Below are 26479 nucleotides of genomic sequence, written 5' to 3'. Positions count from 1 at the left end.
CTGTACGAGAGGACTGACTATCCACGTACAACAGGGAAACAAGTTTCGTAAACCCTTAACGGGCAGGCATGACCAAGAGGTCGTTACGCCAAGAAGAAGAAGAAGAAGAAAAATTGTAAATATCTCACCGCATTTGATGTGTCGAAGCGTTTTTTATTTCTTTAACCAAGGTGTGCATACAACGTAAAAGCCCGAGGAGCTTTTAAAAAGCGCGAGATCAAAACATATGTCGTTCGTTTATATAGTATACTTGATGAGCCTGATAGCAGGATTCGTAAACACTACATGGTAGCTTATGTACTTTTAAAAGCTATTTTCGTAAAAAACTGCAACACTTTTTTAATAATATGCTTTTGAATTTGAAGAAAATTGAAAAACAATCTACTCTTCTGTCATACCTCAGTCAATGTTGGGCGTTCTACACGTTCTATGATTAGATTAGGTGAATCATTCTTTCGTGCCCAAATGCAGATGGATTCCTGAACTCAAACGTATAGCCGTGCTTGTCAGGAAAAAATCTAGTGTTTACTTGTTATCCATTGAATTACGGTATTATTAAAATATAAACTTTTTATTTACCATTGAAACGACCAGCAGCAGCAGTAAAATGGACAAGGATAACTCATTTCTGGCAGGTAAGAGCCGATAGCCTCCGCGAAACTGCAGTGCGCCCTCCGCAAAAAGGGCGATGGCTCCGAAACGGTGTACCTGCAGCTGCTGCTCCCACGGTGTGCTAATAAGAAGCAGAAAAGGGAAGGAAAGAATAGAAGGAAAAAATCTCAATAGCAAATTATGCGTACACGGTGTAAATACGGTGCAGCGACTTGTGTGATTCTTTTTGTGCGGTAAAACTTATGCAACTTGACTCGAACGGTGCTAGATACGGGATTTAGGAGAATTGTCGTCCTTTAAAATAACCCCCGGCCGTCCCTGCCCCAGGATCGTACGGAAAAACGACTTATAAAAAAACATATGACTAATCTGCGCCTACCACCCAGCGGCGAAGCTCGTATCGAAATGCGCGTATGACGACGGTCTGGTTGGTTGGTGCGAAATTAGGCCGTCCTGTAGACGGGTCTACCCCGCCGGAATAGAGGACAGTTTTAGCGACGGTCGAAAATCATCTCGTTTGTGTGTCGGTGAAAGATGGCTTGTTTTAGGATGCATTGGAGAACGTCCGATCTGTGATAAAAGTTTCCTACCAGTTGGGTATGCGTCCTTCAGCCGCACCGTGCCGGTGGCTACGTGAACACACACACGCAAACACACACGAATGCACGGGAGAGTGTGCGGAATGCGAAAGGGAGTCTCGGCAGGATACTGATTTTATCTTACCCCCTCATTCTTCACGCGCAGACAAGACGGACATGGATCCGAACATGCCGGATCGGCCACAACAACAACATACCGTAGTATTAGACGAAGGAGCACATGCTAGCACCTCCTACTCCAGAGTGTCTCCCCCCAAGGCGGTCATAGATAGCAGTCCACTGCAAAGCGCGATGGACAAAAACAAGGAATGTAAGTAGCCGACCAAAGCGCAAACCAATTGATAAAAGCCTGTGTGCTTTACAGTATTCAGTTTTATCAACAATACGGGTTTTTACTTATTTATACGATAGCACTGAAAGTGAAGCTGCTGGTGCGGCGGTCCTTTGACCAGCTGGTACAGCAAGGAATAATGCCACGTGAGTGTCTCGGAAAATGATTGTGGAGCATAAATGTATTTTTATTGAAATGTATTTGTCCTTCGTTATGATACCACCACACAGCATTGAAAACGTCACCGGCAATATACGAACAGCGCAGGCAGCTGGAGCGGGCCAAAACCGGTGATCTGCTGAAAGCGAAGATTAAAAAGCGTCCCGATCGGGTGGAGCTGGAGCAGCGGCACATCCTGGAACACTGCGACTCCAACATTGATCCGAGTTTGGCGGAAAAGCGGCGCATGCTGGAGAAGGCCCTGCTGGTCGATCATCTCAACTCGAAGATATCGCATCGGCCGGGCCCGCTCGATTTGATCGGTAAAAACATCCTGCACGTGGAGGAACCGATCGAGCGCATCGTGAAGGAGGGTCGCTTGGTGGACTATGCGCTAACGCTCGACGAATCGAACGTTTCCGTGTCCACCCCGACGACGGTCGGTGAGGGGGAAGATTCGCTCAGCTCCGAGGGTGAATCGTTGCACAGTGTGGTACTGGTGAGCCAGCCGCTCGCCCAGCAGGGACACGGTGGCGGTGGGACACTGCTGCACCATCAGATACAGTTGCAACCGCTTCACACACATCCGCAACAGACAGTTCCACAACCACAAGCGGTGCTAACGACGCAGCCGGAATTCTTCGCCCTTAAACCAACCATACCGATCGTTACGAACGATGGTACGGTGCTGGCGGCAATCGCCACACCCGTCGTGGCCACGACGACAACCGTCACCGCCATTGCCACCGTTGGTGGTGGGGCGAGCATAGCCACCATTGCGGATGTCCCCATGGATCAAGGCACCAGTCATACTCCTAGCAGCAGTATCAATAGCATCACCAGCACCACCACCACTTCCAACCTACGACCCATACTGCCAACACCAAGTGCCAACACTAGCGGTGATCTGCTCTCGGCCCGACCAACACTCACCATGACAACGATCCCGTCGGAAATAAAGCTCATCAGCGCCAGCAGCGTCCCATCGGGCGGTGGTGGTGGTGGTGGTGGAGGTGGCGGCAAGGACAAATCGTCGAAGAAGAAGAGTAAATCGAAGAGCATCACAAAGGCGAAACCGATGAAGTTCCACGAGTACAAGGGTCCGCCATCGGCGTACAAAAGCTCGATGTCTTCGTCGTCATCCACGCCGGGCCATGGATCGTCGAGTGATAACAACTACCAGCTAATTATGCAGCAGCAAACCTTACTGTCGTACTTGGAGGATATGTGTAAACAGCCTACGCCAGCCGGCGGAAGCATGCCATCACCGTCGAACCGTGAGCAACAGGGTACAACCGATGGTGAGGATATTGCCGGGAGCGATTTAACACCACTCGACTCGCCGCTCAGCAATGCCGGGGTTGGTGGTGGTGGATGTAGCTCAGTCTCGAGTAGTTCACGTGGCAAAGCTACGGCCAGTGGTGGCGGTGGTGGTACAGCGCCAGCTATAACGACGACCCCTCTGGCCGTAGCGGACCTGGGGCTGGACACATTGAATAAGCTGAAAGTGTCGCAGCTGAAAAAGTACTGCAAGCAGTACAATCTGGCCGTATCCGGTACGAAATCGAACCTCATCGAACGACTAAAGCCGTTCCTGAAGTCAATCGATCCTAACGCCGGATCCCCGGCAAACAGTGGCCCTCTGAGCGTTAGCAGTGCCGCGGCCGTTGATCAGGAGCTGGATGATAGTCTGCTGGCGGAGCAGCAGAAGCGAATAGCCGAGCTGCAGCTTCAGCTCAAGAAAAGCCAAGAAGAGCTGGAACAATTTCGCTCACTGTGCAATAATCAATTTGGGGGGCCGAGTGCGCCCGTCCTACCGGAGGCTGCCCTGGTTGGGTGTCAAATGTCTCCGGCACCTCCACCACCACCACCGCTTCCATCAACGCAGCTATCGGCCGTGTTAGTTGGTTCGCCGTTCTCAATACCCGTCGGAGAACCGACGGAAACTGGCGGTGGGGTGGAACTGGACAGTGGAGAAGCTCCGAATATTGAACCACCCGACACAACCACAATGCCAGTGCTCGAGGACAGCTTCTTCCTCGATGGACTCTCCGCGCCCGATTCCACCACTGTCGACTATGGGCACGATATGGAGGAAATCTTGCCACCGGAACTGACAGGCGGTGCCGCTAGCACATTGCCCGTGCCAGATCGCAGCCCAACGCATATGGCCACACTGGACAAGGTGCTCGGGCAGGTGCAGCCAACGATTTCCAGCATTGCGATGAACGCCGACCCGACCGGGGGCGAAAGGAACACCGTCGGCGGGTCGGCGGTGTCGTCCGGTTCCATCCGGAACGGGGCGGCCGGATTGCCTGCGATCGTCGGAGGAGGTGTTCCCGGTGGCGGTCGGGCGGTGGTCGGTGATATGCACGATCTATCGCTGAGCCTAAAATCGGTCAACTTTGACACGGTAACTGGAACGGGCGACGATTCGATGCAGCAGGATACGATCATGCTGAACGATTTCGGCGATATCGATCTGGTGGACTTTCAAATGCACTCGCTCGACAGTGATGGTCCGTTTCCGATGCTTACGAATCACGATCTGGATCCGAGCAGCAGCACCACCACCGATCACTACGTTCAGGCGCACTCGGCGGCCACGGGCCAGACGACGACGACGACGACTGTCGGTCTGTTCGGGGGCCGGGATGATCTTAATGGAGGCGGCGAACTGTTTGCGAACCATCAACACCAACAACAGCACGGTCAGCCGATGCACAGTGATCCCCGGCTGCATCATCACCAAACGTACGTGAACAACAATAACATCTTAAATGGTGTTGGTAGCGAGAACTCGCTACGATTAGATTTACTTAACCATGGCGTGCGTCAGGCTGGCATAACGGTCAAACAAAATCCACTCGAATCGCATCAGCAGCAACAACAACAACAACAACAACAACAACAAACACACCATCATCATCATCTCCATCATCATCAGCAGCAACAACAGCAGGCCTTGCAGCAAAGTGACACAAATAATAACAGCAACTACGATGCGAACCGCTCCATAGGGACATTTCGGTTTGCGATGCAAGTGCAGCAACCGGTGGCAAGCAGCAGTACGAGCAGCAGTAGTACCAGCACCAGCAGCAGCCCTGCAAACTGCTTCAAGACCGTGGCCATCTCCTCCACAAACGCCAACCTCAGCAAACCGACATTGCATTCGAATCACCATCAACACCATCAACAGCAGCAACATTTTAACCTACAACACCATCAGCCGCAGCACCACCACCAACAACACCATCAGCAGCAGCAGCAGCAGCAGCAAATGTCCCAACTAACAGCTCCATCTTCCATCGTCAGCAGTAGCGGCAGCACCAGCACCAGCAACAATGGCACACTGATTGGCGATCAGATCGACTCGTTCCAGGACAATGCGATGGACTTTGAAAGCTTGCTCACCACCGACGCCGACACGGACAGCGTGCTGACGGCCAACAACTGCCACCGGATGGTGCTGGATTGTGCCCAGGACAAGCCCATGTTTACCTACTTGCCGGACAACAGCTTATTAGATTACTTTAACGAAGATTGTAACGGGCACGATTATGAAATAAAGCATCTGGAGTACTAAAACTGAAGTGAAACAACAAATCGACCAACACCATTAGCGCACGATCCAGAGAAGGGGGGAGGAAAAAGGGTGTCCATGAACTGCTCCGTACCCCCGATACGTGTTCCTAAGAGAACGGAAATCCGCCGGAGGGAAACTACAAAACTCAGGGCTCGGTTTGCGAGATGAAGAAAAAAAAAAGCTTACGCCAACAATGCGCGTTCAACAACCCCAACGCGTCCCTTTTTTGTGGATCCTCTTTTCGGCCAATACGCGATATGATGCGTTATTCAGTTTTCCTTTCTAAGCCTTTAACCATGTTGCTAGTTTTATTACGTGCATAATAACGTTATCACTACAGAAAGGAATACAAAAAAAAGTTCAGCGAAACTGTGGGACACAACAGAAGAGGGGAAAAGAAACACGTGTGGAACGTGTCGAGCTAAACACGAAAGACAATACCAACATAATATGCAGGCGCGCCCCGACGCGGAGCGATGGGCCAGGTCTTCTATCGCACGGTTTGTCGTAGCTCCGGATCCGGTGCGGCCATAGCGTAGCCGAGCTCGCGGAGCGCTCGCAAGACGTCACCGAACACCTGCGGATCCTCCACCGTCGCTGGCAGGGTGATGTGCTTGTTCGCCGCCAGATCTGCCATGGCTTTGCGCAACGTTTTTCCTTCCGAAAGAAGAGGCAACAAAAAAAAAAAGACAAAGATAGCAAAAACAATTAACCATCGACGGATAGGAGATGGGTATTTGTGTTTGAAGGCCACCGCATACCGGATCTAGTTCGAGGCAGGCTTTGTACTTGGGCGGCTAGTTTGAAGGCTGCGATCGGTCCGATCACCTCGCGGATGATGTTGATCAGCTCGACGGACATCTTGGCCGCCGGCTTCGAGACGTTCGGCTTCGTCACGTACAGGCAGAGCGGAATCTGGCCCTTGGTCGGCTCGGGTACACCGAACACGGCCGCATCAGCCACATCCGGGTGCCGCAGGATCGCGTCCTCCAGGCTGGACGTGCTGATGCGGTGTCCGGCCACGTTGATCACATCGTCGTCGCGGGCCGTCACAAATATGTACCCGTTTTCGTCCTTGTACCCGGCATCCATCGTGTCGTAGTAACCCTACGAAGTCCGAAAAAAGGGGAATCGTGAATAGCCATTCGAGAGGGCCAAAACAGCCGGTCCAAACATACCGGAAACCGTTGGAAGTACGTCTTGCGGAACAGCTCATCGCTTCGGTACAGTGTGGCCATATTCCCCGGTGGCAACGGAAGCTTCACCACGATGCGACCCAGCTCGTTCGGTTTCGCCTCGTGGCCGTTCTTGTCCAGCACATAGATGTCGTATCCGCAGAACGGAAGTCCCGTCGTGAACGGGGGCGTCTGTAGGTTCTGTGCGAACCCGACACACGTCGCCGTAATGGCGGAACCGGTTTCCGTTTGCCACCATTGGTTTAGCACAGGTACTTTGAAGGTGTTGCGCATCCATTTCTGCAGAGAAGAAAAATGGATATGAAAAGAAGAATAACAAAAACAAAGCAACGATGAAATCACACTACACGAGGGCAGGTTTGTGCCGCGAGAACTGGAGAAGAAGTTTCATATTTATCATGATGGGGCATGGGTGATGGAGGAACATATGTATATGTTCTTTTGATTCTCCCCTCCCCCTCACTAACCCGAGCAGGAAGCACGGCCAACTAATTTATGGAAAGAGTTTGGTGATACGTAACATAGCTGTATATTAAATTGTAGCGCTTAGTTAGTTAGGTACAGCTTATTAAGCTTATACAAATTATTCAACGATGCTCATCAAAAACCCCTTACGATAACGTACTATCGAGCAACCGCTAACAAAACAAAAACTAACGTTTCTTTTTCTCTAGATCTCAAATTTATAACCCTTTCCGTTTACATTATTTAATAAACACTAGCTTGTGATAATACAGTCTTCTAAAATGGTGTGTTTTCTTTTGGTGTTTGCAATCATAGTCATGTGGGTGGAACTGCTGTTCTTGCGTTTTGGTCGTCATTCGAACGGAGCTTCCGGGGATCGGCATTCTATCGGGACACAAACGCACCGATCAAACCCGTAGGCGTGTGCTGTTTGTTCAGCAACATTCAGCAGCAAACCCCTTGACACTGCGTTTATGTAGCTTCGACATTGTAGCTAAAAATAACGGATGGTTGCGGATTCACGGGGCTTTGTACGCTGCCGCTGTGCGTGGGATGTTGCATCTAAACAGCGAGAACACGGCTAGATCGAGCGATCTACATAATAAAAATATCCACCTGCATGCGATCGCCATATGTTTTAAGATCTGTGATCGTCATTAGTTTCTCGTACTGGGAATAAATAACGTGCATATCCATAAATGGTATATTTTTCGCTAGCTCCCTTATTTTTCCCTTCCACTGCAACCATCAAAGATATGCGGGTTTTTTGTTACGCGTACCACTGTACGACGGACGGAATAAAAAAAATATTGTCGCTCCCGTGTCGTGAACTTTTGGCAAATAAAAAAGAGGTAAATGCATGCTGGTTCCACTAAGCTCAGACCGGAACTGATAGGCGCCAGCGCGTTTGTGGTCGGTTCGAATGACGAACCAACATTGGCTAAGTGCGTTCTAATCAGTAAACAGTATGGTGATAAGCTTGCCCGATATGCTGCATATCTATAAAAAAGGCTTCTGTTTTGTTCGTGGGTCAAAAGGATACTGAATGATTTACACAAAACGGAAAGTAAATTTGATTCCATGAAAATACCATTTCCTTTCAAAAATGTTACAATATATTAATCAAAGACATAACATACTACCAACCATTTGAATTTCTAATTTTCTGCATGCAAGAGCCGAGAGATGCTGAACGTGGGATGGATCAACAATCATGAGGCGATTGTTGAATCCCGAGCAGCATTAATCGATCCGATTATCTTTACACCATTAGTTACTCAAAGTAACATGTTCACGATCAAGAATTGTTACTATAGGCAACGGATCTAAAATGCTCGTTTTATCGATAAATTCAGTATGGGATAACGTATTTTAAATTATGACCAATTGCTTTTACTCACCATTGTTTCCAGATCGCAGTGTTCGCCTGCGATGAAGATCGCCCGCAGCGACTTGAGGCTGTACTTCCGCCCGAAGGTGACATCCGGATCGACCCGCCGGATTACGCGGAAAGCGGTCGGCACGGAGAACACGGCCGAAACCTTGTGCTGGTCGATGATGCGGAAGTATTGGCCTGGATCGGGCGTTCGGTCTGGCTTCCCCTCGTACATGACGCTGGTGGCGCCATACAGCAGTGGTCCGTAGCAGATGTACGAGTGACCGACTACCCAGCCCAGATCGGACGCGTTCCACCAGACGTCGTCCGGCTGGAGGCCGTAGATCGTATTCATGGTGTACATGAGCGTCACCAGGTGGCCACCGATCGGTCGCTGTATGCCCTTGGGTTTATCTGTCGATGAGGAGAGCAGCGGTTAGGTCACTGCAAGCAGAGCAATTCGGCATGGGGTTTGAATGAACCTGTTGTTCCGGATGTGTACAGAATGTACAGCGGATCGTTGGCATCGACTGGCACGCAGTCGACCGGGCTGTCGAGGGCACTCTCCCAAGACACATCGCAGGCATCGTCTAGATCCGACATTAAAATGTTCGAGCGCCGGTAGATGATGTTCTTCAGCGGCTTCCAACGTGAGATTGCGACCGCCTCGTGCAAGATGTCCAGGTAGTAGATGATCTTGTGCGGTTCCACACCGCAGTTGGCCGCAATGATGACCTTCGGTTCGGCGTGCTCTATACGGGTGCATAGTTCACTAGCGGCAAACCCTAAGCGCAGGATAGAAAAGAAAAACAAAACCCAAAAGCGGTCCTCACGGTAAGATTCATGACAAATATATTTAACCAAACGTGCTTACCTCCGAAAACCACAGAATGCACGGCACCCAGTCGGGCCGTTGCTAGCATAGCAATGATGGCCTCAGGAATGAGAGGCATGTAGATCACCACGCGGTCACCCTTCTGCACGCCCAGCTTCCGCAAGCCACCCGCAAGACGGGACACCTAAATTTAAACAATAAATACATTTGGGATACTCTTTTCTACTAACAGAATTCAAAAGGTTCGTTACGAGGTAACGTTTATGTAACGCCTACCTTGTCGTACAACTCGTTGTACGTTACATGCCGTACGGTGTTGGTGGTCGGACTGTCGTGAATAAGCGCCACCTTGCTGCCCTTCTTGTCCAGTACATGCCGGTCCACCGCATTGTAACAGGCGTTTAGTTTTCCTCCGAGATACCTTTGAAAAAAAAAGAACGCATCGAGCAAAGTTAAAATTCGCTTCCTTTTATCCTTATGCTCCGCATATGTATATCCCTCAACTGGCCATTTGCATGATAAGAAGAAACTTAAACATTCCTGCTCCCGGCGATGTGCAACGGCCGACGATCAACAGCTCACCCACCCATTGTGTGGGCCATTGTCTTCATTTTCATATAGAGTGATAAACGGGGTGGCTTTTAGGGGTGGCATATGTGCGAAATTCCAAGGAAGCGGTGCGTACGTAAAATGTCCCATCAGTCGTTAGTCGGGTGTGACACAAAAAATCGTAACACACACACGCACACGTTCTGTAACATATTGTGCCCGTCGCTGTCAACATCAACACGCATTATGCGCCCGAGAGGCTGCGCTTGGCCCCGCGTGCACCGCCACGCGGTTGATGGATATTGATTGCGTCTTTGTGCAAAAAGTTTATTATCGATGCGCCCCCAGAGGAAGCTTTTCCGTCCGGTGTCCTGTGATGGCGATGGTTGGTTTCGGCTACCGCTGTATGATTTATGATTTCTATTAAATAAAACATGTGGAATGGAAAGGGACCGTTGGAATTATGAATGAATTACGGTGTTTTTTTGCTTTTACCATGACCGTGGACAGAGGAAGGCCGATTTGAGTTTAAAATGGCGTTTGGTTCTAAGTACACTAAGACACACTGGCATAGATGTTTATCAAAAAATCACTAAATATTCTTTAGATTTTTTGTACCTTTTTGAAGTTTTGTTTACGTATATAAAATAGTGTGAAAATCAACGCAATTAATCCAGTTGCATTGAAAGCATGCTTAACGTGCACACCACGCCCTAAGACAACAACAGGAGCGTTTTCATTTTATGCCATTTTATGAGAGGCCTTGTCCCACTAGGGAATGTTGTGGGGGATAAAAAAAAAGTTACAAATCGGCCCATGAGCGCTGGGGCGTTGGTTCGAATCTAAACCGAGACCGGATGGCCGTTACGCCAAGAACAACATACGTTACACTCTATATGATTTCATGAAGGATCAAATTTTCACCATTTACGTCGGTTGCGGCGGATGACGGCGGATGGAATTTTCCATCGCGCCACGTCGCCGGGTAGGGATGTTTGATCGTACTTTTCTCGCGCCAGTTCCGCTCGGTGTTTGGTTAGCATGCTAAACTCTACAACCAATGTCACAAACAAACCCCACCATAGTGAGTCATCTCGCTAACACATCTCAACGTTCTGAAAAATTTCTAGCTAGAATCGTGTACTGCAGCCCGATGGGATAGCAAAAGATATTTACCACTTCGTAAACGGGCTTTCGCTGTTGTCAAGCACTTTCTCGAATGGTTTATCCCAATCAATCAACTGTTCGGCCAGATCGCCCCAAAATGATTCCGGCTGTTCAAGCGACTGGCAGTAAGCTTCCATGTAGAGCGGACTGTGCACATCCGAATGGTTGGTACACACGGACACCTTCGCGGCACTATTCGACGGCACCGGTTGTTGGTCCATTTTAAAAGCTATATTCCGATATTTTCTTTGGCCACACAAGAACTCGCTCAGCCTGGTGCGCAGAGACGCGATTAGACGCTTGGATCTATATAGCACCGGAAATTATCCACGAATACGACACACTGCGGAGCACTGCGGCTGTGGAGTCGGTGATGTGTCGCGAAATCGCTTCCTTACGAACTGCAGCTAACTTGCAAAGAACACCAGCTCCTCTTCACGGTTCTGTTCGATCGACGGTACGCGACGGACTGATGTAAATCGCCGACCGGGGTTGAAACTCAACTGGTACGTGGTTGGGGCCTTAGGTCGGACTTTGGAAGCGGTTACATTCATTGACACAAATCTCTGTGCGAAGCTCGACACTCGAATCTATAGTTGACTGAGTTGACTGTCGGTTCAAAAAACGTCGTTCAACATGATGGCATTTTCTGGCTGTATTGATGTGGTGTGGATTTTTCTCAATATCAAATGAAACCTTTTCTTTTTGAACGTAGGGTGTTACAACTATCATTTTTTTTAGGCTTTTGTCACGATTAATTATTAAATGGAGTTTTTGAAATAATAACGCTTTCCGTATAATAGATTCCGTTTCGAAACGAAATTTGATTATCTGTCTTGTAATTTAGCAACGGAATGCTACGGCATAATAATTTATGGCGTGAGACATGCAAATGGTATTTTTCCAGAGAAAATGAATAACTTTGTTATGACTATGACTAACGATGCGACAGATTTCTTTGACTGTCTTGACTGAAAAACAATTTTGACCATTCGCGGACAGCGAAGGTCGACTGTTTCCAACACTGGGTCGAATAGCCGGGACCAAGGAGCGCCTGGCCTGTGAAGTTTCCCTTGGCCTTTGCTGTGAGCTCAGTGCGTTCAGTTCTGTAGTATAGGACATGGATGAAGGGGAGCATTTCGACGGAGGTTTGTTCTCCCTTGGCCCCTGCTGTGGCCGGCCTCCAAGCTGTTTGCGCTTCTTTGGTCCCGGTCAGGGCAAATACCGCACATTGATTAAGGCGAACATCCGACGGTGTTTGGTTCTCCCTTGGCCTCTGCTGTGGCATGCCTCCTAAGTGTTCCTTAGTCCTGTCCACGAGACACGTTTTGTTCTACCGAGAACGCATTTTGCAAAACGACGGTTTGTTCTGAATGCCATTGGGAAGAAGGTTTACGTAATCGCAGATCGCAGTTTTATTTGGAACATGAACGAATAAACGAACAAAAATATCAAAGTTAACGGGTAATTAACGTGCATAATGTTTATTTGTACTCTTAATGAAAACTGTCAATTTTCTATCATTGTTAAATAAAGACTACCATTGCGTTATCCTGCGCGTAAAAAGATATCGTTTCCATCGGAACGCCGTTGCCGGTAGCGGCTGCCGGTGCTGCGTATTTGCCGTGGCGGGATAATGTATGCCTTAACCTTTGCCTTGGAGGGAAAATAAAATCGACACCGCTGGTTCGGTTTCCTTCCTCCTCCTCCCGAAAGGGAACTGGGCAGCGTTGAAGTTGAAGAAACTAAGCACAAGCCGCATGCGATTGACTAGCGGTCCGGGTTGGCAGGTCATTGGGTACAAACATCGGCAGCGAGAGGAAGCGACACCACAGCTAACAGAACGGTAGAAGGTATTTAATCGGTCATCGGGAACACATTAGGTATGAGAACTTGCGCCCGTTGCTTCGAATTGAAGACTTGGTTGTTTTTATTGCGAAACAGACCACTAGTGTGGAATGTTTGCTATTGTATGTCGTAGCTTTCAGGGGGTCTGGTCGCATGCTCAGACGATAAATGTATGCGTGTTGTAAGTTTAATGGTAAAAATTGTCAATCGGAAAAGCAGCGAACCGAGAGGTTCCAGTATAGAAAATTTGTATGCACGAACACCACGTGACCATCGAATAATGAGTTCGTCGCCGGTAGCATTGAACTTTTACCAGAAATGGATCCGTGAAAATGTTTTCGTTGGGGACAACGATCTTAAACCAAGTAGTTGGGGCATGTTTGCTACAATTCGTCAGTTAGTGCAGTAAGTTGCTATTACTTTTTATTATTAGTTCTTTAGTTCCCTGTGTATTGAAACCGGATCTCCAGATAATTGACACGCTGGTAAAATTGTTAGTGTTAAGATGATGTTGTTCTTGTACAGCATACTTCCGTAAAAATAACTAAATGAATGTTGTCATTGAAGTCTGTTTTTGGAGTTTTTTTAAGAAGGAGAACTCTCATTTGTAATCAATAAATATGGTTTTGTGTTTTCAAAACCACATGCCACAATGCGGAAAAAGCGGTAATCTGTTGATTAATACTATAAATATTACAGGTACATTTACTTACAATAGACTAGTTAACTAAGATCGGTTCAAATTTTAATTTTCTATAGTGATAGATAGCGAGTGATAAAAAATAGCATCTGTAAAAGCACTTTTACAGATTGCTTGCTGACGATCGTTGTGAGTGTATTTAAACTATAATCTTACTGTTTCATTTGAAAGGTAAGATGTCCAGCATTGATAAAAAAATCTAAAATATGCACATTGCACGTGTCTATAACAGATTATAAAAAAAAAAGTTAAATTACTAAGAAAAGTTCCACTCCCAGCATTTTCCCCAATTATTCTGATCCTGTTAATATGGAAAATGTTGAGTCAAGGCCAGGTAGACCACAGAATCCCCCTCCTTGAAGGAGGCTGAGAAGTGGACGAAGTGCCGCCAAATAATTTAGGCATTCTTTTTGTTAGAGTTACTATTAAAAACTGGTTGGTTACTTATGAGTCACATCGCGAAGTATGACGCTCAGAAAAAAAGAATTCATGTAAACCTCGAACATAATCGCAAAGAATAAGCACCTCAGGGAATGTTTTTCAACCCCGAGTATGTGAGTGCTATTTTTAATGTAGATCATGTAGATATGGCAGAAACGTTAAGAAATATATTGATCGAAGCTACCAGAAAATAATCAATATTGTGAAATATTACTCGTATTGCAAAGATACATATCGTTGTTTTTTTATCACTAAATAGTTTATTTAAAATACCACCCACAGTATATAAAGTTTTGGCAAATGCTGGCGATGTTATATTGTAGACCCGTATTCCTCTTGTGTGTTTAAGAAAAGAAGCACTACAAACACATCAAAAATGTTTTGAGCAAGATAGGATAGCACATGCATGATAATCGTCAAGAGAGAATAACTTAGAAGATCCGTTTATGCCGGCAATGCACAGTAGTGAAACAAAACTAAGTTCCATTTTTTTAGGCTCTAGAAAGTATATAAATAACAAAAATGATATTTATTTTTTTATTTATTTATATTAATATGTAATATATTATTTAGATAAGGAAAGTTGTTTTGTACACTTACAATGTTGTCTTGGAGGAAGACCGTTGTCCGTCGGTTCAAGCCAAAGCTTTTTATATCTGTTTGGTTCGTAAAAGCAAATACTCAAATACCAAAAACATTTAGAAAGATGACCATGTTTACAGTTTTATAATACTATTGTTTCTTACGACAATCTTCAAGATTGATTTGTTTCAGTGTCCGTATTCTCCCCTTTTTTGTTACATTTATGGAATTAAACCACAGCTCCTTGTTACAGCAGCTATTTGCTAAGAGACAAAAGGCACTAGCATTCATCTCGAGTTGATGAATTTTTAAAAATATTAATCGCAATCGTTCCGCATTCCACTTGACGGCGTAATCAACCATTACAAAATGTCCGTTAAGTTTTTCATTTTGCCTGCTTTTCTCCACTCTTACTGGAACCACGTGGCTGACCAGCCAGTCTTCGTTTTTTTCTCGTCAGTCTTCCTCCGGGAATTGGTGTACGGGTTTCGATTAGAGGTTCGCGCTGTAACGTTGTACACGCCGTACAGCCGCAGACAGCCAGGAATGGAGGCGACTGGAGATGGAAGCAAACGATGACGACCATGCGAACAGACTCGTCCGCCTACAGCTGAAATGGCACTGGACGGGGAGCATGGTTTTTCTGCGCCGTCGCGTAACCCCACGGCGTAGGCTCATATATAATCCTGGATCACAGAGGGCAACGAGAAGAGTCCGTCTGAACTTTGTCACCAAGTGGTATCTCGTGCCCTCGACGCGCGGTTGCAGCAAGTGCTTCAGTTTTGTCTGTAGGAAGGATTTTTAGCAACATCTAACTCAATATGGGCAGGTAGTACCAAGTGATTGATCTGAATTGCAATGTATGCGAGTGAAGTTAACAAATCAAATTTCAAATCAATACGCTTTGGTTTTCTTCGATCTGGTAAAAGATATTTTAAATATCTAATTTAAATTAGTAAAAAGATTAAATTAGGAAAAAAACAAAGCATTAAAGCAGAAATATTTACAGGCAGTAGGTTTAGTACTCGGTATTGTGTAATTGTTGGTGTGTAATCGAGAGAGCATGCATTTGATTCGCTGCTGTCAGTAGCATAATTCGAAAATGAATAGAACACGAATAGTGCATTACGCCACTGCACGATTCCCAAACTTTATTTAATCAGCTTATCTGACCGAATGTTTACCCAAATGCAGCCAACAGGTTCCGTCGCTCAAAGCGGTCACATGTATCGTGCTGTTCCTGTCGATAGTGTGCAGTCTGGTGGCGGGTTCGGCCATGCCACCGCTTTGCGAGAACAGACTGATCGAAGAACTTCCTCCCAAGTTCCGCAAAGTGTGTGCCGCACTGGAAAACTCCAACCAGTTCGCCGAAGCACTCAATGCGTATATACGAAAGGAGGCTGCTGGTAATGGTAGAGCGGACATTCACAAATCATCCAGCTAATGTGTTTGTGTACCGATATGGGTTAACCGTTTTCCCGGTTTTACAGCTTTTCTCTATCTGGACGACGACATGCTGGTGCCCGGGCAGAACGGAAAGCGGACGGATGTGGACCACGTGTTCCTGAGGTTCGGCAGAAAGCGCTAAGCTGCAGTTGCCGGTGCGTGCACGGGATCCAGGACGAACCGATCAATTTCTCAGTCTGTAACACGCTTTGGACTTTGGATGCCCCGGGAAACGACGACGACGACCAATCGACATCGTGTAAATTGTACGAGCTGAATCATTGAATAAGTGTATTGAGGAATCATGGAAATTTAGCTGTAGCTGTATTTGAGCAGAGCAAAACTAATATGTTTGTGTTTTCTTCCATTCTGTTGTGTCATACGAACTGAACCTTCCATTCCCAGACAGAGTTGCGGTAATAAAAATGTAAAATAAAACAGTATTGTAGAACAACCAGAATTGTCTAAAATGTACCAAAATATAGTTGCATACATATATCAAATATTTAGCCATTATAACGTGAGTACAACATTAGATGGTTAGAGAAATTTGCGCAATGATTCCTGATATATCTAAACCAACTGTACCCAAAGTTTTAATGCTAAACTTACAGTGGGTCCTAGTAAAAAATATCATGTTTCAAACAATATGTGCACATGAAAAAAACATTGTATACTACGCCATTGTATTTTGTATATGGTACATCTTGGAAGTTCGTAAGTTGCCAGTTATTGACTAGTAATGAATCATCCGCATAGATGTTTTGGTTTCTGATAAACTTCAGTGCGTCAGAGAGCGTAACAGAGTATGGTACAGTTCCATTATCAATGTTACATACTTTTGTCCGGGTGTAAGCTAATTCATAAGAATAAGGTTTGTTTAGCGGCAATGATTCAATGACGTGTCAGCAACTGAAAAAATGGTTCTAGATTCTTGATTTTCGTTTAATGTTTAGATCTAGATATGCATTTATCTTGTTCTGGAGCTAAAACCAACAACACTGCATCTTCGATTTGTAAGCACCTGTTAGCCTAAGGGTATAAAAATCGTTGAATTTTGAGTACTTTTATTAGATGGATAACTATTTAATCACTTGATACTTTTCTAACCAATGGAATGGCCTACGGTTTTTTAATCGGATTGCAATAGAATGCATGCATAATAGCCAGTTACATGTCATGACATCATTGAACTCTATTTTCATTCTCTGTTGTGTAACGATGATGCTCCCTTCTAAAAAACGGCAAACTAGGACTAAAGCAAAATGATATTTTTACAAGTAACAAAAAAAATGCACGATGGTAAACCCATACTCACACTTAGAAACTGATTAATCTCGGGGGAATGTGTCGTATGTGTAATTTCGTATTGCGGTTTACTCCCATGGTTGATAACATTGCTAAACAAAATCTTCTATAGAAAAACCACAGAGAGCAGCTGACAGTGCAAAGGTCATAGTATTCTGATTGCAAAGAAAAAAAAACTTTAGATGAAAACTAAATGTATTTTTATGCCTAGTTTATTTTTAGTTTCACTTTTCAACAACAAAACTTAATCTACTGAAATAAACCTCAAAATTTACATATGAAAAACTACAAATAAATTCGTAAGGAACGACAATTTAGAGAATCAACACCCCAAACACCAACGGATTTGTGGTGCGACGTATCATCTTAATAACGCATCTGGAACCATATCCAACGCACACTACCCGCAAAAATTGCTACCAAAATCACTAGAATCACCAGAAGCATAAGTGCCTTCCAAACCGACCGGCCAATCAGTCCAGAACCCGGAAAGCAGATTTTCGAAACTTCATACTCACTCGGGTCACAGTAGGGATCTGCATTCCCGAAGTAATGAGACACGTTATGTCGGTTCAGCTCAGCGATAATGCGCTTGGCCTCGCTTTCGTAAAACTTATTTTGCGCGATCGGGAGAAATTGGAGCCCGGGCAAGGCTGCAAACACTGCCACTACGTCGATTGTCTTTAGATTGTTACTCTCCACATCAAGGACGGTAAGAGACGGTAAGGATACATTGACGAGATCGAGGACGTTGAGACGGTTCCTGCACAGCCACAGGTTAGAGAGGGATTTAGGAAACACTTTGAAGTCTAGCTTTTGGAAACGATTATAGCCCAAGTAAAGCATGGATAGATTGCGCATGCTCGTGAAGATTGTTCCATTGATCTCGCTAATATAGTTGTTCTCGAGGTTAAGGGTCTGCAGATTTACAAGGGCGGAAAGACTGGAGATATCATAGATAGAATTGCCCTGCAGGTCCAGATAGGTCACAGCGTATGACAAGCTGGAATTGGTATGTACTTTCGATATCGAGCTTTTTATGAATTCGCCTGTCTGGAGATCGGTCGGCATGTGCAGCTCCTTAATACGGTTATGTCCTACATGCACGGAGGCCGGATTGTGCAGGATAGTCACATGAAGGAAGGAATCGTAAACGGTGATGCCCAAATGACGTTCGTAGTAATATTGCTCCATATTGAGTCGGACCTCTTTAACATTTGACGACATTTTCACCGAGAGCTGAGTTCCATTCTGGACGTACTGCACGTTCCAGAGACTGCATACTGTTGGATCGGTTCCTGGCTCACACTGATACTCATAGCCTTGACCCAATGAGAGAAGCGAAGCTACGGCTAGAAACAACCTGGAAGAATTCAAAATTCGGATTTTTTAAAGCTCTTGCACACATTTTCTCCGTCGTCCTGACGTAGTCTGTTGTACTGACCTTGGAAAATTCCTCATGGTTTCCGGATACGAATATCAAAAGTGGGAAAGATTGTTTCCTTGAATCTAACCTAGACTCGCACCGCAACTGCGCAACTCGTTTGAGAGCGAAACACTGACTGATAAGAGTTGCTTCTGGTTGTCCAGCCTCCGCGTCTCATCGAACACTGGTAACTGGTATGAGCATTATCGGACAGATCCACAAGTACACACATGACGTTCAGTTCTGTGCTGTTGTTGTACAGTGATGAACGGATGAATATTTTGTGAATAGGACTTTTTAACACGCCCTATTGGGAGATAGGTTATCGATATATGGCGACTTTAAAAATACGTTTTGAACATAGACGTTGTGTCAGATGGAGGCCCTGTAATATTAAAGCTGCTGCAATACATAATTTATCAAACCCGTTTAACGCTGCTTTGATCAAATGAGATAAATCCAAACATTTGTATGTTGAAAGTTGTTATAGCTTGTTGTATGTTGAGTTGTATGTTGAGTTATAGCTTAAACATAGTTTTCGGAAAACATGATGTTTTTTTTATTAAATTATATGGAATTTGACTTTCTTGGTCATGCGTCTGTTTCTGGAAAATATTGCTATGTGTGTTTATGTGCTATAGTGAAAATGCTACAACCAAGAGCTACGATTGGCTCATCGACGTACGTTTGTTCGGAATACCATTGGTCAAAATCGTTCGGGATCATTTTCTTTTTTTTCAATATTGCATATTATGACATCGTGGAAGTTGCCAGTTATGGACTAGTAATGAAGCATCCGCATAGGCGTTCTGGTTTCTGATAAACTTCAGTATTCTTCAACAATCGTGATAGGAATCGTCCTCATCAAACACATATTATTTTAGCAGTACAGAGTATGGTACACTTCCGTTATCAATGTTACATACTTTTGTCCGGGTGTAAGCTAATTCATAAGAAAAAGGTCAGTTTAGATAGATTCTTAATTTTATAATGTGGTTCGCATCATAGCAAATCTTTAGATTTTCCAAATAACAAAAACTCCCTATTTCAAACAAAACCGATCATGAAGGCGGTTCGATTTTAAAATTTCCCTGATTTGTAATCATCTGTTAGCGTAAGGATTCAATCGTTGAATCATGAGTACGTTCATTTCGTGGAAAATCATTTAATCACTTGATATTTTTCAAACCGATGGAATGGCCTACAGTTTCTTAGTGCTATTAGACAGAGTGCAATAGAGTGCATGTATAACAGCCTTGTTACAAGTAATAACATTTTTGTAAAATCACACGCTGGTAAACTCATACTCACACTTAGACACTGATCAATCTTGGGAGAATGTGCCGTATATGTAATCTCGTATTGTGGTTAACTCCCATAACTGATAACATTGCTAAACAAAATCTTCTATAGAAAAAAACAGAAAGCAGCTTACAGTGCAAAGGACATAGTATTCTGATTGCAAAGAAAGAAAACTTTAGACGAAAATTACAAGTATTTTGAAGGCTAGTTTATTTTTAGTTTCACTGTTCAACAACAAAACTCAATCTACTGAAATACACCTCAAAATTTACATATGAAAAACTACAAATGAATTTGTAAGGACCGAACATTTAGAGAATCTACACCCCGAAACACCAACTAATTTGGGGTGTTACATATCAATCTTAATAACGCATCTGGAACCATATCCAACGCACACTATCCACAAAAATTGTTACCAAAATCACTAGAATCACCAGAAGCACAAGTGCCTTCCAAACTGACTGGCCGGTGAACGCAGATACCGGAAAGCAGATTTTCGAAATTTCATACTCATTCCAGTCACAGATTCCTTTCGCAACCCCGAAGTAATGAGACACGTTATGTCGGTTCAGCTCAGCGATAATGTGCTTGGCCTCGCCTTCGTAAAACATATTTTGCGCGATCGGGAGAAATTGGAGCCCGGGAAAGGCTGCAAACACTGCCACTACGTCGATTGTCTTTAGATTGTTACTCTCCACATCAAGGACGGTAAGAGACGGTAAGGATACATTGACGAGATCGAGGACGTCGAGACGGTTGCTAAACAGCCACAGGTTAGAGAGGGATTTGGGAAACACTTTGAAGTCGAGCCTTTGGAAATTATTATAGCCCAAGTAAAGCATGGATAGATTGCGCATGCTCGTGAAGATTGTTCCATTGATCTCTCTAATATAGTTGTTCTCGAGGTTAAGGGTCTGCAGATTTACGAGGGCGGAAAGGCTAGAGATATCAAAGATGGAATTGCCCTGAAGATCCAGATAGGTCACTGCGTATGACAAGCTGGAATTGGTATGTACTTTCGATATTGAATTTTGTTTGAATGTGCCAATCTGCAGATCGGTCGGCATGTGGAGCTCGTTAATACGGTTGTATCGTATATGCACGGAGGTCGGATTATGCAGGACAGTAAAATGAAGGAAGGAATCGTAGACGGTGATGCCCAAATTACGTTCGTAGTAATATAGCTCCATATTGAGTCGGACCTTTTTAACATTTGACGGCATTTTCACCGAGAGCTGAGTTCCATTCTGGACGTACTGCACGTTCCAGAGACTGCATACTGTTGGATCGGTTCCTGGCTCACACTGATACTCATAGCCTTGACCCAATGAGAGAAGCGAAGCTACGGCTAGAAACAACCTGGAAGAATTGTAAATTCGGATTTTTTAAAGTTCTTACACACATTTTCTCCCTCGTCCTGACGTAGTTTGTAGTACTGACCTTGGAAAATTCCTCATGGTTTTCGGATACGGACATCAAAAATAAATGGGAATGATTGTTTCTTTGAATCTAACCTAGACTCGCAGCGCAACTGCGCAACTCGTTTGAGAGCGAAACACTGACTGATAAGAGTTGCTTCTGGTTGCCCAGCCTCTGCGTCTCATCGAACACTGGTAACTGGTATGAGCATTATCGGACAGATCCACAAGTACACACATGACGTTCAGTTCTGTGCTGTTGTTGTACAGTGATGAACGGATAAATTTTTTGTGAAGAGGACTTTTTAACACGCCCTATCGAGGGATAGGGAGGAGGTGTACATGATGCACGGGAGCGCGACGAAACACCTCTCCATAGGGGCGGGATCGAATCTCGTGTCTCTGGCACCCTCAGGTATAATAAACGGTTGACCACCGATCTATAATATACCTCAAACTAATTCTATTCGGAGAGAGACCTTCCCACTAGGGGATGTGGTTCCACAAAAAAAAGGCGGCTAGCTTATCAAAATGTGGGGACTTTAGAAAAACCATCTTGAATCTGGTGTCAAATGGAGCTCCTGCAATATAAAAGCTCCTGAAACACGTAATTTATCAAACCCATTTAACGCTTCTTTGATATACTAAGATCCATGCGACATTTGTATGTTGAAACGCTTCATAGCTTAAGCATAGCTTCTGGAAAACATGATCATAGTAAAAGACGTATTTAAATTTATGTTTATGTGCTATAGTGAAGATATTACACAAAAAGAGCTACGTTTGTCTCAACGACGTGTGATTGTTCGAAATCGCATTGGTCAAAACAGTGTTTGTAGGAAATGATACAGATTGGTCATTTCCCGTTTTTGATCAACATGTCAATTTAAACTTTGTTTTCAAATAACACGATTCCTTAAAAATTTGTCAATATTACAATGAATGAACGTATGTGTATTAGTATGATTAATTCAAATAATATTAATGCACCGTATCAATTATCAAATACATTCCTTTATTATGGGTGAAAAAGTTTTTACTATGCGGCTGATAATTTTTCTTTCTTAATATTAAAAGAAGTTATAATGGCCCCTTATTTCGACAAACTGGTGCACAACTACCACCTCAGTGGCCTGCCTCTTCCTCGTGTGACCGTAGTCAAGCATCTCGGTGTGTGGCTCGTTGACCGACTGACTTTCAGGTTGCACCTGAACTCAGTCGTCGAATTGCCAACTGATTGCCAACATCCTTCACGGCCATATTGACTCTCCCGTCCTTCTCGCAACCAATCCTTTTTATGTCCCGTCCCACAGACTGCGTGTCCGACCTCCTCTACACCTTCCCACACGCCGGTCTCTGTTTGCCCAGAATGACCCTTGGCTGCGCGCACTGTCGGACTTCAACGCCGTTGGTTACCTGTTTGACCACAACATGTCTTTTGCTAGTTTCCGTACTCGTCTCTTGTCCCCTGTTTCCTAATGCTTATCTTCGGCCCCTATCCCCTATTACTCCCTTCCTTGTCCATCCGTTTAAGCTTTTAGTATTCGGACTTTGTAAAGCCTACATGGCAAACAATTTCACATAATAATAATAATAATTATTATTATTATTATTATTTTTCGGGTGTGCATTTTGAAATGTTTTGGCATGGCTTATGGTAATAAACATGTGGCAGCAGTTAAACTAATTAATCTTTTTTAGTTCCGCATCTGGTGCCAAATCCATCGCAAACTAGCAGTAAATACCATTAGCAGTATTGCCGCCAACACCAGAAGTACCAATGCCTTACCGATCGACTGTTCTACAAAGTTTGTTCCTTCGACTATCGCTTCTGGCTTAATAAAACAGACGTTTGAAACCTTAAACATGTACTCTTCACAGTTCGGTTCCATTAACCAGAGTGAGGAGGACACGTTACGCCTTTTAAGATCAGTTGTAATGCTTCTTGCTTCGCTCTGATTAAACGGATTGAGTGCGATCAGAAGAAAACGAAGTTCGGGAACGGCCGTACCCAACCCTGCCAAGTCAATCGTTCCCAGTAAGTTACCCTCCAGATCCAGCACAGTGAGGATAGGTAAGGATACATTGACAAAATTGATAGTGGAGAGCTGATTCTGTCCTAACCAGAGGTTGACGAGCGCCTTGGGGAACACTTTAAAATCTAGTTGCTTTATAGAGTTGTCTCCGAGATATAGCGTTGATAAATTATGCATACCGGCGAAGATTTTCCCATCTACCTTCCGAATCATGTTGCCCTCGAGGTTGAGCGTCTGTAGTTTTACCAGAGCGGAAAAGTTGGAGATATCTGTGATGGAATTGTCCTGGAGACTCAGATAGGTTACTGAGTATGACAAGCTCGAATCAATGTGCACATCTGAAATTGAGCATCGCTTGAATTCGCCCATCTGGAGATCGGTCGGCATGTACAGATCCGAAATATGGTTGGATTCTATCTGCACGGAGGTCGGATTGTGTAGGATGGTCAAATGAAGGACGGAATCGTAAACGTTGATGCCCAAATGACGTTCGTAGTAATCTTGCTCCATGTTGAGTCGAACCTTTTTAACACTTGACGGCATTTTCACAGAGGACTGAGTGTTTTTCTTGCTATTTTGAAAGTTCCAGAGACTGCATACTGTTGGATCGGTTCCTGGCTCACACTGATACTCATACCCGCGAGAAACTGAGACTAGCAATACGACAAACAGAAACAATCTGGAATATTGACAGAATATTGAGTTCTTTAAAAGGATCATAGTACCTACATACGCTTTGCATTACTCATGCTACTGACCCTGGCAAATTCCTCATGATCTTAGAGGACAAGTTCGGAACGCTTTTGTTTGTGAAATAATCTGCTGAGTTTGAGCGGCAACTGTGTCGTTTGAGAGCGAAACACTGACTGATAAGAAGTTTGATGGTTGGAGTTTTGTTTGCCCCAGGGCCTCATCGCTCTTCGAACTTCATCTCATATAAGCTTCCCTTCTCCAAATTTAGTGTGTCGTTCTATCTTGTGATTAGATGAGAACAGACGGAGTCAAATGAGAACAGTTTCCCTACCTGTTCGTGGGATTTCATTGTAAAATCAAATTAAACAAAAGTTTTGCTTCAGGGATAAGTTCATAATTGTTTTATATTATTGAATATTCAAACAGGGATTTATTGTTTTTAAAAAGAAAGATTGTGACACAATATCTTGTGAATATCTCTTCTCAGTGAAAGTTTTACACCGGAGTCAAACCTTGGCCCTGCCAGAGAGTGATGTACTGTTGAATACTGGTCTTAATGGCGATCAGTTCGGGCGAGTCATCCTCGGTGATGGAGTAGATCTCCGAGAACAAGAACTCGTCTGGCACAACGTACGCGTAACTGAATGGATTGGTGTAGCTAGTGATCGATACGAATAGGTTCGGGTCGTATTGACCGTTCGTGAACAGCACATTCGTCGAGCGTGGATCCTGACCACCGTAGTGGAGGTTCGTAAGACGTACTCCATCGTAAACGACGGCATCGGTTATCCAGTCTCCGAAAACAGCACGGCATGCCTCAAGGAAGAAGTGCATCGTCACGCGATCACCGAACGGTTGGTCATCCGCATCGGTCGTCAGGAACCAGCCAAACTCTGTACACCTTTGGTAATGTGTTTGACGTATTCCGAACATAGCGTTTTCAGGTGCACCCGGGGCTATTACCTGACCGGGTACCACATTAGAATCGAAATCGAATGGCATACATGGCAAATCCGCATAGTATCCCCGCAGCCAACCGGCGAAATCATCCAGGGCGGTTCCTTCCGTCGCGTTCAGCATGGTCTCGCACACGGTACGGATCTTAGCCGTATCCTGGGTCGCAAATATCGCTTCCTGCACGGCCAGCTTGAGGTGAAAGAACAGCGTTTCTTGGTCTAGCAGATTGCCTGGCTCAATCGGCTCGCAGGTGTTGATAAGATTCGTGACCGTCTCTTCATGGCCCGCGTCAATCAGGTACTGTGCGGTGCGGAATGCAACCCAAAGCAGACTGTGACAATCGTCTCCTCCGAACCGGCGGATCAGGCTACCGACGTCGGCGGCGTACTCCTGAAAGTCGAAGCTGGCCAACACAGTGGCACCGACACCCCATGCCCCATCAATGATGTTCGGGAAACGTTGGCGTGCCCAGGTGGCCAATGCTCCTCCATATCCTACTCCAACGAGGATCACCTTAGCCCGCGGATCCCTTACCACGTTATTCTTCAGATGGTCAATCCATTCGATAAGATCCATCAAGGCTTGCTCCGATTTAAGGAAACGAAGGTTTTCCGTGGAATAGTCACTAGAAGACAGGTAGGAAAAGAAGCCGTACTCCTGAGAACTATTCCGATGCTGGTAGCTGTGTTACTTACGAAACCGGAGTGCTGGTACCATAGTAGCGATGCTCGTTGGTGAACAGCCATGCATGGTCCCGGGCAGCCGTGTCGTACAGCAGCCCGTGAGTAATGTAGTACGTCGACAACGCGGTGTTTCCTCCAACGAAGATAAAGATTGGTCCCCCGGGTTGATAGAACTCATCGTTCGAAAAGTAACTAAACTCGAATGTGTCCCGGTTTTGCGGGTCGAAGTGATCGACACGCGTTCGGAAGCGACCTCCGGTGATATGATCCTCCTGAGGTACGAAGTCTACTGGCACTACCGGTCGAACAAAGTGTCGCTGCAATCCCTGCAGCATGCGCGTGCTCTTCACAGCAGGATCGCGTACATCCGCCGGTGAACCGTTGACAACGGCAAGCGCAAAGAGCGCCGAGAGAAGAACGAAAATTTTAGAAGGTAACATTATGGCACGAGTCCTTCAAAGTGCGTATGCGTCTGTCTTTTAAATCGGCGGGCGGCGTCCTTCAGTCAAATGACACCAGACATAATTGGAGCTGGGAAGGAGGTTGATAGCACACCATAATGTTCTATTGCATCGGACTTGCCGATGACCGATGGTTAGGAAAAGGTTGTAAAACAATCCGACAGAAACTTTGCCGACGCTAGCCGATATGATTGTTATCATCCGCGAAGCGTACGTGTCAATCATACCTATCCTAATTATACCTAATCCATACCGTAGGAACATTCCCTGGTGGCAAAATCAGCATGCTTTCTCGTTCTGT

The 26479-nt window shown here is 45.2% G+C and overlaps 5 protein-coding genes across 5 annotated transcripts; 2 read left to right on the top strand and 3 right to left on the bottom strand.

The window, feature by feature from the left end:
- The first annotated feature begins 496 nt into the window (after positions 1 to 496).
- LOC131286334 (homeotic protein female sterile) lies at positions 497 to 5491 on the top strand. Its single transcript, XM_058315272.1, has 4 exons — positions 497 to 635; positions 1357 to 1521; positions 1623 to 1688; positions 1773 to 5491. The coding sequence occupies exons 1-4, from the start codon at positions 608 to 610 to the stop codon at positions 5285 to 5287; spliced, it is 3774 nt and encodes a 1257-aa protein (XP_058171255.1). The 5' UTR covers positions 497 to 607; the 3' UTR covers positions 5288 to 5491.
- A 286-nt stretch (positions 5492 to 5777) lies between these two features.
- On the bottom strand, positions 5778 to 11095 carry LOC131287556 (acyl-CoA synthetase short-chain family member 3, mitochondrial). Its single transcript, XM_058316614.1, has 8 exons — positions 10884 to 11095; positions 9435 to 9579; positions 9198 to 9342; positions 8806 to 9108; positions 8349 to 8737; positions 6466 to 6762; positions 6049 to 6394; positions 5778 to 5944 (listed from the first exon to the last, which is right to left on the bottom strand). The coding sequence occupies exons 1-8, from the start codon at positions 11093 to 11095 to the stop codon at positions 5778 to 5780; spliced, it is 2004 nt and encodes a 667-aa protein (XP_058172597.1).
- Positions 11096 to 15266: 4171 nt separating this feature from the next.
- Positions 15267 to 16343, top strand: LOC131284139 (dromyosuppressin). The gene is made up of 3 exons (XM_058312992.1): positions 15267 to 15274; positions 15640 to 15857; positions 15936 to 16343. The coding sequence occupies exons 1-3, from the start codon at positions 15267 to 15269 to the stop codon at positions 16031 to 16033; spliced, it is 324 nt and encodes a 107-aa protein (XP_058168975.1). The 3' UTR covers positions 16034 to 16343.
- A 6702-nt stretch (positions 16344 to 23045) lies between these two features.
- Positions 23046 to 24159, bottom strand: LOC131284137 (uncharacterized). Its single transcript, XM_058312991.1, has 2 exons — positions 24143 to 24159; positions 23046 to 24063 (listed from the first exon to the last, which is right to left on the bottom strand). Exons 1-2 carry the CDS (start codon positions 24157 to 24159, stop codon positions 23046 to 23048), a joined length of 1035 nt encoding a protein of 344 aa, XP_058168974.1.
- A 413-nt stretch (positions 24160 to 24572) lies between these two features.
- LOC131284136 (putative serine protease K12H4.7) lies at positions 24573 to 26157 on the bottom strand. Its single transcript, XM_058312990.1, has 2 exons — positions 25730 to 26157; positions 24573 to 25659 (listed from the first exon to the last, which is right to left on the bottom strand). The coding sequence occupies exons 1-2, from the start codon at positions 26155 to 26157 to the stop codon at positions 24573 to 24575; spliced, it is 1515 nt and encodes a 504-aa protein (XP_058168973.1).
- Positions 26158 to 26479: the final 322 nt, after the last annotated feature.

Source organism: Anopheles ziemanni, chromosome 3 (assembly GCF_943734765.1).
Source record: "Anopheles ziemanni chromosome 3, idAnoZiCoDA_A2_x.2, whole genome shotgun sequence".
Classification (NCBI taxonomy): domain Eukaryota; kingdom Metazoa; phylum Arthropoda; class Insecta; order Diptera; family Culicidae; genus Anopheles; species Anopheles ziemanni.
This window is presented reverse-complemented; position numbering and strand designations above follow the sequence as displayed.